The sequence below is a fragment of the Geotrypetes seraphini genome, chromosome 7, assembly GCF_902459505.1.
Source record: "Geotrypetes seraphini chromosome 7, aGeoSer1.1, whole genome shotgun sequence".
In the NCBI taxonomy this organism is placed as follows: domain Eukaryota; kingdom Metazoa; phylum Chordata; class Amphibia; order Gymnophiona; family Dermophiidae; genus Geotrypetes; species Geotrypetes seraphini.
The window spans coordinates 112,910,390-112,922,413 of NC_047090.1; the positions used below are offsets into that span (position 1 = coordinate 112,910,390).

At 41.0% G+C, this 12,024-nt stretch overlaps 1 protein-coding gene across 1 annotated transcript in view; it reads left to right on the plus strand.

The window, feature by feature from the left end:
• Positions 1–12,024, plus strand: part of STARD9 (StAR related lipid transfer domain containing 9) — a 224,778-nt gene that overhangs the window by 93,340 nt on the left and 119,414 nt on the right. Inside the window, exons 8-11 of the mRNA XM_033951109.1 lie at positions 4,949–5,018; positions 6,101–6,173; positions 8,964–9,031; positions 9,555–9,652. Coding sequence (XP_033807000.1) covers positions 4,949–5,018; positions 6,101–6,173; positions 8,964–9,031; positions 9,555–9,652 — 309 coding nt within the window. The remainder of the gene's footprint in view (positions 1–4,948; positions 5,019–6,100; positions 6,174–8,963; positions 9,032–9,554; positions 9,653–12,024) is intronic.

Consider the following 12,024-nt stretch of genomic DNA (forward strand, 5'->3'; position numbering starts at 1 on the left):
AGTCTACAATCAAGTGGATGCAGTCTCTTCAGAATAATGCAGCATGCTTTTTGTGCAGGGTCTAATGCAGAGATCATTTAATACCTCTTCTTTCAACGACACTGACTACCAAATACTTATCAAATTCAATTTAATAATCTGCTATTATCTTTCAGAGCACTTAGAGAAGGGAATCCAGATTATGTTGCAAAGGAAATTATTCCTTATATACCAGCAGAGGCTTTACAATCAATCAACTAAAAAAAGAACCCATAGTAACATAGTAAATGATGGCAGATAAAGACCCGAATGGTCCATTCAGTCTTCCCAACCATACACTCTCTCTATAAATTAATGATTTAATTTAAATTGTCCTTTTTCTTGGATATTTCTGGGCCAGAAACCCAGAGCTCTGCCCAGTACTGTGCTTAGGTTCCATCTACTGGAGTCTCACTCCAGCCCATCTAAACTATTCTAGCTGTCGAAGCCCTCCCCAGCCCATCCGCAACTGAATGGCCATATATGAGACATAGATTATGCAAGTCTGCCCATTACTGGCCTTAGTTCTTCGATATGTACCATTATTTTCTGATTAGAGATCCTCTGTGTTCATCCCATGCTTTTTTGAACTCTGTCACCGTTTTCCTCTCCACTACCTCCCTTGGGACCACATTCCAGGCATCAACCACCCTCTCCATAAAGAAGAATTTCCTTACATTACTCAACCTCAAATTATGTCCTCTAGTTTTACTATTTTCTTTTCTCTAGAAAATATTTTATTCTATGTTAATACTTTTCAAGTATATGATCGTCTGAATCATATCTCCCCTGTCCGTCCTTTCCCCTAGGACAGTGGTCTCAAACTCAAATCCTTTGCAGGGCCACATTTTGGATTTGTAGGTACTTGGAGGGCCTCGGAAAAAAATACATTACATTACATTACTGATTTCTATTCCGCCTCAACCTTGCAGTTTTGGGCGGATTACAAAAGAGACATCTGGACATTTCCAGGATGATTACAAAGAGACTTTGGACTTTTCCAGAAGAGTTACAAGAAGAAGAACATTTCCAGAGGAGTTACAAGAAGAATGGTGTAGTATAGTTTAGGGAATGGGATACGGCAAGGAGGATTGGGCTATTCCAGTGGATATACAATCCGGGATGCTGTACAGATAGGATATAGTGCAGTTTCAGTATATATGCAGTTAGGGAAGCAGTTGACAAGCTTGGGCTTTGAGGGGAAGGGTAACTGGTGAAGAAGGGAGGATGGGGGAGTCACACTGAGGGGAGTCCAGGTTGGAGTTATGACATCTGTATAAATTTTTTGAATAGATGGGTTTTGATTTCTTTGCGAAAAGATTTGAAATCGCTTGTTGTCATCAGCAGGTTGGAGATGGCATGGTCCAATTTCGCTGCTTGTGTCGCTAGCAGACTGTCAAACATCTTCTTACGCTGGGTGCCTTTGAGTGGGGGGTAGGTAAATGGAGTCTTAGTTAATGTGTTATTAAAGAAATGGCAATTTTGCATGAGGTAAAACTCTTTATAGTTTATAAATCTTTCCTTTTGGCTAAGTTTTAATAATAATATTGTAATTTATAGCTAAAGAGACATATGATCAAGAAGCTGTTTTATTTTACTTTTGTGATTATGATAAACATACTGAGGGCCTCAACATAGTACCTGGCGGGCTGTATGTGGCTCCTGGGCCGTGAGTTTGAGACCACTGCTCTAGGATATACATATTCAGTGCTTCCAGTCTCTCCTCATACATCTTTTGGTGCAAACCTTCTACCATTTTTGTCACCTTTCTCTGGACATCTTCAGGTGTTCTTTGCCAGGACTATTGCTTGGTTCTTTCCAGGGCAGGATTAGTTCGTCGAGGGCCCCTAAGCACACAAGTACACTGGGCCCCCTGCCCCGCCCCACCCCACCATGCGCCCAAGTGGAAACAGGAAGCTGCGTCAGAGGGAAGCTTTGGGCAAGCAGCACCACTTGCACAATTACAGTTCCCGTTGCCTTTCTTACCCGCGTTGCTTGCTTGTCTTACTTTCCGTCGATGGGGGTGGGGGCTGCATTGCCGATCGATGCTGGAAGGGCTCATTGCCGTTTGGAAAAAACAATGTTGATGCCCTCCTTCATCGGGCCCCCCTGACAATTTTGGGCCCTAGGCACCTGCCTACTTGGCCTATTGGTTAATCCTGCCCTGGTTCTTTCATCACTGTCGAGGGCACAGTGAGAGTCTACAAAGAATAGTGCCCTTTTTCTTTTTGGCTCCCATCCTATGGAATGCTTTGCTGCTGGGACTTTTCTCTGAATTTTCCCTCCCTTCACTTGCTAGATATATCCCTCTGCCTTTCCCCTTCCCCTTCACCCCCCCCTGTATGAATGAGCAATCTCTCATTTTGTAACCATTGTAGTGTTCCTTTTGGATTTTTTTATTTTTTTATTTTACTTTGTAAATCGCTTGGCTGGTCCAAAATTATGTGATATATCAAATGTAATAAATAAACATAAATGTAATGGTAATTAAAACAGTAACAAGAGTATACAAGCAATACGAGCAGTTTATTTTTGAAAAACTTTATCCTCTTTCATCCGGAACTAGCCGCAGTATTTGGTCTCCTATTGCCACATACTTGAAGGATATTCAAGCAACCTTCTGAAAGCTTTTTAATATGGACATATTACATCAGTGACTTGTTTTGTGTATATGTATTTTATTGCTTATTATTCTTACAAAAAATTCAATAAAAATATTGCAGTAAAAAACAAACAAACCAGTAACAGTGTTCGAGTGCCTTGAATAAGCACAAAGGATCTTTCATCATTGGATGTGAATGGAGAAGAAAGCACAACTTAATGACATGTTTTTCTATCCATAGCGCCATACTTATCTGATCCAGTAATGAGTGTGGGGGCTGCCAGACAAATTTCTTAATGTGGAATATTATACGTCCAAGTGTGAGCAAAGGTATCCATGTGTCCAAGCTTGTTGGACAGCTGTAATGTTAGAACCTACTGGAGCCTGGGTCTGTCTAGTAAACTGTTGGTTTATAATAACTTAGGGCTCCTTTTACGAAGATGTGCTTGCACTTTTAGCGCGCGCTAATCCCCCGCTACACGGAAAATACTAACACCAGCTTTATGGAGGCGTTGGCGCGGACGGCATTGTAGCGCGTGCTAAGTGCGTGCTAAAACCGCTAGCGCACCTTCGTAAAAGGAGCCCTTAGAAGTCCTAGTGAAAATGCAGTCGTAAGGCGGAAGTCATTATGCCATTGTATAGATCCATGGTGAGGCCCCACCTGGAATACTGTGTGCAATTCTGGAGGCCGCATTATCGCAAGGATGTGCTGAGACTGGAGTCGGTGCAAAGAATGGTCTCGGGACTCAAGGATCTACCATACGAAAAACGGCTTGACAAATTACAGCTATACTCGCTCGAGGAGCGCAGAGAGAGGGGGGACATGATCGAGACGTTCAAGTATCTTACGGGCCGCATCGAGGCGGAGGAAGATATCTTCTTTTTCAAGGGTCCCACGACAACAAGAGGGCATCCGTTGAAAATCAGGGGCGGGAAACTACGAGGTGACACCAGGAAATTATTTTTCACTGAAAGAGTGGTTGATCGCTGGAATAGTCTTCCACTACAGGTGATTGAGGCCAGCAGCGTGCCTGATTTTAAGGCCAAATGGGATCGGCACATGGGATCTCTTCACAGGGCAAAGGTAGAGGAGGGACATTAAGGTGGGCAGACTAGATGGGCCGTGGGCCCTTATCTGCCGTCTGTTTCTATGTTTCTATGTTATGTGCCTGGCAGGCAGAGACTTGGGGTTATAGGAAACTCTCTAGCAATGGGTGTCATTTTTATAGCAAGCTGTATTTATGGAATCATGAGTCCGCCTTGCAGATTGGAGGTTTTGTAAAATTGAAAGCCTTAGTGGAAATGCAGGCACTCAAGTAGCTGAGTCAATGGCCATACTAATATTGCAGGCTATTTACCGTATTTTTCGCTCTATAAGATGCACTGAACCATAAGACCTGTAAAGGAGGAAAAACCAAGAAAAAAAAAAATTTGGTTCAGAATTTTTTTTCTTGGATTTCCTCCTCTACACATAGGTGCGTCTGGTGTTGGGAAGCCCACAGCCTGCAGCCTGAAGCTCAATGCCTGAAGCCTGCAGCCCCACCCCATACCTTTTGTTAACTGGCGTGGTCGGTGCTGGACGGCTGCCTTTCTCCCTGCAGAGCGGCGCATAAGGCAGGAACGCCCTTTGCGCTTCCTGCATGGTCCTGCCGTCAGTTCTTACAAATTGCAAGAACTGACATCAAGCCAATCACGGAGCGGAGCCTGTCCAGGCAGGAAGCGCAAAGGTCGCGCTTCTGCCTTATGTGCCACTCAGGGAGAAAGACAGCCGTCCAGCACTGACCATCCAGTTAAAAAAAATAAAAAGGCACCGGGGCGGGGGGAGAGGTGTATTCGCTCCACAAGACGCACCCACTTTTCCACCCCCCTTTTTGGGGGTGGAAAAAGTGCATCTTATGGAGCAAATAATACTACTAGAAACATGAATAAGGTGGGGTACTAAGGGTAATGCTGCCTGTTTTGCTGCCCTTGTAAATGATCTGCCATTCTCCCCCTCCCCCCCCCCCCCCCCCCCCATTTTAATGGAGTCCTTTCTGGACAGGATTAACCCTCCACTGCATATAAATTTATCCAATATGTACTCATTGTGGCTATCCAGACTGATGAGGAGTTGCTCCAGGAATGGCTTGAAAAATTACAGGTTTAGGTAGAATTTCAACTGTCTGATCATGTTTCAACTGTATCTAGGAACTGAATTAATAGATGTGACACTATTATCTTTTATGAGTTGGGACTTGGGTTTTCCTCTTACCAATCTGAAATAAAGTGTATTCTCTGATGTGGACCAAGACCCATTTGAATTAATTAATTTCATTTTTATGATAATAGGTTTATCACAACATCTAATTAATGACTACAACCAAGTGGTAGAACTTCTGGAGGAAGGGATAGCCAAAAGGTATTTATTTATTTTTGGTTCCTTTTCATGTATAGAATTTCTTGTTTCATAAGTTTGCATTGATGAAAATATGTACTTATAATCAAATATATCCATATTTTTTGTCAGGGTATCTGTTTCTTATATTTTACAGGTTTATAATGTAAAAACCCAACCTCTTAACTGAAAAGCTGTTTTGGAAAATGTACTAAGCTTTTTATTATTTGTATTGGGAAAAACAGATATAATTATAGGTATTATACAGTATATAAATTTTTAAACAAAGAAATAATCTGTAATTAATCTAAAACTTATGTAGATTCATTTCCTTACATTTATGGCCTCTTTTACAAAGCTGCGCTAGTGGCTGCCCTGCGCTAACGGCCCCGAAGCCCATAGAGATTTAAAGGGCTTCGGGGCTATTGCTACGTGGCTTTGTAAAAGAGGCAATTAGTAGGTTAGACTGATGGTCCATTTAGCCAAGTATCCTGCTTCAAGCATTGGCCAATCCAGATCACAAATACTGGATGCAATATGGCTTTCCCTATGTCTATGTTAATAGCAGTTATTGGGCTTTTTTTTTTTTTTTTAGGAATTTGTCTAAATGTTTATAAACCCAATTGCAGTTATTTTATATGAACCATAAATTTATAAGAGAATCATTTTGATACACCTTGCAGTACTTGTAGACATTTGGTTTTAGGCCTGAAAATTGGTTTTCAAAGAGAAAAGTAGGTTGCATTTCCTTTTGAAAATCCTATCACAGACGAATACTACTGGTGTGTTCATGGTTCTCCCACAGTATCATCAATATATTTATTTATTTCCCAAAGAATTTGCATTCAACCAGATAAGTATTTCCCTGTCCCTGGAGGGCTCACAATTCTAAATTCATACCTGAGGTAAAAGTTAAATGATTTGTCCTAGATCTCAAGGGAACATTGCTGAGATTTAAACCCAGATTTGAACCCTGGTTCTTAGTTTACTAGTGTAAAAGCTAGGCTGCCACTCCACTGGGAATGGACCCTAAATTATGAACTGTAAAATATTTGCATTTATACTGACAAATTGATTTTTTTTTTTTTTTGCTATTTTCTGTATAGAATTACAGCAGCAACCCATGTACATGATGCCAGCAGTAGGTCTCATGCAATCTTCACCATTCAGTTCACACAGGTTAGAATTTGTGGTTTCTCTCATTTTACTTAAAATGATTGATGAAGTAGCTCTTAAGTGCAGAGGGCAGTACCTGGTTAATTTCCTAGGGGCTAAAAATTGCATATTTGCTTTTTACTGTGGTAAAAAAAAAAAATGGGGGGGGGGGGCAGAGGTAGGACAGGAATTTTAATGCATTGCCTCCATGGTATGTAAATCTATCTCATGCATATTCACTGTGGATATCCTGAAAACCTGATGAGACTAGGTGTGTCTCAAAGACTGGGTTGAGAAGTAGAGAATGACATGGGGATGGGGGCAAACTTTGTCCTTGTGTCATTCTCTAAAAACTTGAGACTAGCATCAAAATGTAAAAACTTAACACATCTTAGACAATTGTCAACTGAACTAAATGATTAAAAAATACTGCAGAAGCTGCTTTTAGATTTAATTGAACTACTGTTAAATATTATCATCTTTGTCTTGTCTGCCATCTGCAACGTCCTTCTGTCATGTGCCCAGCTGCTCAAGCATCTTACTGTTGCTGGCATCAAGGAACATTTCTAATGTTTAATAGACTTATTTTCTCTTCTACTCCCATGTCTGAAAGACAATCCAGTAGCTTTCCCAGATGATGTAAAAACAAAGAGGGGCATTTTCAATAGGATGTCTCAGTTTGAGTTTGGATGTCTTGGGAAATTTGGTCAGAAATCCATTAGAGAAAAGGCCCATTCTCAAAAAAACTGGACGTCTTATCTTTTTCTTTTGAGAAAGACCTGTCTAGACATTTTGCTCCCTAGTATGTCTATCTTTTTTGGCCATTCTTTAATATAAAGATGTCCATATGAAAAACGCATAAAAGCCAGCTTTTCAGACATGGTACCCTACTACCTTCTCCGAAAATCTTGGCATCAGCTAATCGCAGCAGCGGGAATCCCTATCAGCTGAGCTGGTTTGGTGGAGTTCTGTCGGCTCAGCTGAACGAGATTCCGCTGCCAGGATCAGCTAAATCGGCAGGGAAAAACGCAGTTCCTCTCTTCCTCCCTCACACCCACCGATCCTCTCTCAGCCCCCCTCCATAGAGAGCTGCTGTCCTCAGAGGCCTACATCCCTCCCCCCAACATTCCCGACATCACCCTGCCTTCACCTGACACTCTCCTCAATATCACTGACCCCTCCCCGCCATCATCCAACACTCTCCCTGATATCATTGACACCTCCCTGCCATCACCTGACACCCCTTAAGATCACCCGACACTCCCCCTGTTATCACTGACACTTCCCCGCCATCACTGACATCTGCTCAGGACCTTGGGCCCCTTCCACTTCATCCCAAAATGCATTGGGAGGGGCAAGGCCTATCATTCTGAAAATGTGGCCCTATCGTTAGGAGGGAGTGGGCTTCCCTCCTGCTGATTTTTCTTCGGAAGGTACATGGGGTGTCGGGTGATGGCGGGGGATGTCAGTGATATCGGAGAGAGTATTGTGTGATGTCTGGAGATGTCAGTGACATTGGGGGGAGTGTCAGGTGATCTTGGGGGTGTCAGTGATATCAAGGGGAATTGCGGGTGCTGTTGGGTGATGTCAGGTGATGTTGAGGGGAGGGGTGTATGGCTCTGAGGACAGTGGCTTTCTGTGGAGGGGGGCTTGGAGGGATTGGTGGGTGTGAGGGAAGAAGGGAGAGAGGAATTACGGTTCTTCCTGCTGGTTTAGCTGATCCTGGCAGGGGAATCCTGTTCAGTTGAGTCAGCAGGACTCCATGAAACTGGCTCAGCTGATGGCAAGCCGTTCAGACAGATTGGACAGTACTGTTTTTTGGTCAAGATCTTTGGGTAGCGGGAGGGGTCAGTCAGCACTGGGGAGTAAGGGTGGGGGTCATGCTTTAATCTTTTCATCTTGTCAATTTGGGCACCTTTTTGACCCTTATGCATGTTTGAAACGTCTGTCTGTTTCCTTAAAGGTTTGATTATCCCTACCGAATGTCCCAAGTGTTAATCCCACCCAAAACACACCTTTAACACCCCCCCCCATTAAGATTTAGATGCACTGGAAACAAAACAACCAGAAAGACGTTCAGAAAGTCAGTGTTGAAAATGCCCACTTGGATGTTTTGTCTAGTAAGATGTCTAAGTGGTGGTTTATGCTGTCTTTTGGACATCCATCTGTTTTGAAAATGCCTTTAATAGGCAGCTAAATCTTTGGGAAGGTTGTACCAAAACCAGATATTTGTGAGTTATAAATGGTTATACAGAATTTTGTCCCTTTTTATACTTTAATAAAAAGATTTATATATAAAATCATAAGCGTTTGAGGCTTGTGCAAATAAGGACAGAGTCCATGGGGATGGGGTGGGGTTAGAGACAGAGCTCTCAGGGACGGAATGAGGATGGAGATAGAACCTGTGGGAACTGAGCAGGGATAAACTTCCCCATGTCATTCTCTATTGAGAAGCACTGCTTTAGAATATGTTTGTTCATTTTCTACAATCTGTATTGTGAGATTGAATCACTTATTTAATAGTCAGTTTTCGTTTTCCTCAACCCCAGTCTCATTCTCCAGGTGTTGTAACTTTGTGGTAGGCAATGTTATAAATTTGAAACTGATAGCTTTGTGATAGGCTGTCAGATGTTACGAGTAACCCACCAGTTACTACTGTACTCTGAAAATGGATTAAAGTCCAAGATATAAGAAGCAATTAATTTGTTTGATTAACTGAGAATATCATAAAAGTTTTTAGTCACTGGTTTTCTTGGCCACAGGCTTTAGTAGGCCATAGTTATTTGTTTTTTAATATTTTATTTTACTTTCCAGGCTATATTGGAGAACAACCTCCCCTCTGAAATAATTAGCAAGATTAATTTAGTGGATCTCGCAGGAAGGTAATGAATATTGTGGAGAAAACTTTTAAATGTTTTTGATTTCAAGTGTAATTTCTGTAGCTTAAAAGGCATTTATATAACGATGTACAAATACATTTTTGCTTGGTCATGGTGTTTACCTTCAAGTGCATTTAACTGGAAAAGTGTGTCAGCCTCCCTAGTGGAAGAATTCAGTGAGAATTGTAGTGCCTATGTTTATAATACTGAGGCACCCATTTGAATTGAATGAAAATTTAAACTTATGAAATCAGAATGGAGCAAGGAATATATGCACTTCAGAAATTGTTCCTCTATCAGTTTGATGATGGTTAGCATCTAGTTGAAGAGGAGATGTTGCTTCTATTGTGCTGAATTTAATATTGGACACCATTAAAAAAGCATTGAGATGTTGGTGTCTGCTAGTGAGAAGAAGCTTGCTCACTTTTCATTTGGAAAAGACTGAAAAAAACAACCTCTTAGCAGTCAAACAGATGTTCATTTTCTCGATATATTAATGTTTGCTTTGTTCTGATTTGTATTTTAGTGAGAGAGCTTCTCCCAGCTACTGTAAAGATCGTCTTACAGAAGGTTCTAATATTAACAAGTCCTTGGTTACTCTTGGAATTGTCATCTCTGCATTAGGTATATTCTCCTTAATGTCATTGTCCTTGAGAAAATTTGTGAGTTATACTGCTCTCTTACTAACCTGCACTTTCTGTTGCTGTATATTCACATTTGAAGACAAGGTAGTGAACTGAGAAACCAAAGTAAATTGTTATTTCTAAAAATCTCTGATAATCCCCTCTAAATCTGCTGCATATTCAAGGAAAGGCAAATACAGTACCAGGAGCAAGGGGAACCTTGAATCAGCTAGCACCATTTTAAGTTTGGGCACTGGTGGGCCATTAGTGACTGGAAGTCACTTCTGCCCTATTATGGATCCAGATTCACTGTATTCTGGCTCAGTGAGGTAAGGGTGGAGTTTAGAAATCTGAGTGGGTGGTGCTCTCCTTAAGTTACAGTCCTGGGCTCTCCATACCTTGGAAAGCCCCATGTAGGAAAGAGAATGCCATCAGTCTTGTGTAATCTAACTGAAGAAAAGATATTGTCAACCCTCTGAATCATTATGCCAAAGTCAAAGTAGTGTGTTAGGCTGGTGGACAAGAGACATCAACTCTACAAATCATAAAGACCCTGCTGGTTTACCCAAGCACCAACCAACTGCTAAACAGGTGCCTGAATCTAGGTTTAGAAGATGAGGTGGGAAGTAGAGTAGTTCGTTGAGGTCTATTGCAGGTGGAAAGGGAAATGTATATGGTGAGGGCTGGAAAAGGGAAAATGCTTGCTGGGGCAGGAAAGGTTGGATTTAGGCTTAGACGATATATGCACATGCCAAAGATTCCATTTTCAACTTATTAAAAAATGGGCCCTGTATTCCCTGCTCTCAAATCACTGAGAAAATTCCTCCTCACTGATTCTCTACCTGTAGTTCCTTAAGCTTATTTCTGGCCCTGAGAATCAGGGAGGGGGAGATAAGAAATAGTGTATGCTGGTGATGATGCTCATAGGGAACTGGGAGAGTGGATGGGGGAACATGCTAGCTGGGGGTTGAAAAATGGGAACATGGTTGCTGGGCTATGGGGTGGGAAAGGGAGAGCACATGCTGGATTCTTGGAGGAAAAAAGTCAAGTCTAATGAAGAGACAAAAGGAGGATGGTTATGGCGCTGAGACCTGAGGAGGGGTGAACATTTGCAAATACTGCTCCCTTGTCATTTCAGTCTTGGGAGATGTTGAGAGGCTAAAAAAAGGGGGATGCTCCAGGACTGATAAGTGGAAATAAAACAAGAGAGAGAGAAGGAAATTCTGAATAAGAAGAGAGAGCGGAATGGTGCAGCCACCACTATAAGAGGATGGAGTGATGCTAGAGAAAGTGTGTATCAGAGTAGTCCAAGGCTGAGTCTAGGCTATTCACTTGAAAAGAACCGTGCTGAAGGGAAATTACTATCCTTTGAAGGGAGTTACCGTTATCTGGGACGATAGTTCCTTTTAATATTTGGCTGATGGAAAATATGCTGGCTTTAAACATAGAAAAATCTAAAATCATCTTCTTTCCCTGGAATGAAGGTATATCTTTATCATCTCCAGTCCATATTAATGATACTCCTCTCCAAATGGTCTCGAGCATTAAAATTCTCGGTATTATCTTAGATCATAAATTATTGTATAATGAACAAATTAGTTCAAGAAACTGTTTTTACAAACTTCGAATGATCAGTTCAATTGCAAAGGTCTTAGAACCGGCTGCACTCAATATCCTTATTCATTCTCTCATCATTTCCAAATTGGACTACTGCAATTCATTATAAAAAAATATCACTCATAAACAAGTAATACCTCTATAAAAATTATCACAAATTCAAAAAAATTCAACCACGTAACACCTCTTCTACGAAATGCCCACTGGTTGCCAATTCATTATCGCATAACATATAAAATCCTACTCCTTTGTTTTAAAATTCAACATATATTCCATTTTGATCCAAGGTCTGTGGATCAAAACTTACTTACAATACCCTCTCTAAAAATTCTTAGTACAAGACGAAATGAGATATTCTCAGTATATGCACCACAACTATGGAACTCCATGCCTTCCATCCTTAGAAGTGTGCTATCTCTGGATAAATTCAAGAGTTCCTTGAAATCTTTTTTGTATAAAGATGCTTTAGAAGTCTAAATTTAAGATCTATGCTCTACTTTTTCTAAAGGATAAGTATGTTTAAGATTTGAAGTCAAAAGAGGGTTATAATCCTAATTGTACTTTCCCATATATGTTGCTTTCCCATAATTAATGTAGTTCTACCCCAGTCCCTTTTATATCAAGTTAGTCTTAGTCTGACTCTGTCTAGTTTTTAAGCTGTAATATAATGACTATGTTTTATCATGTACATCGCTTAGAAGTTTTATAGGTAATATTATCAAATTTTAAATAAACCTGAAACCTGACTGGAATATG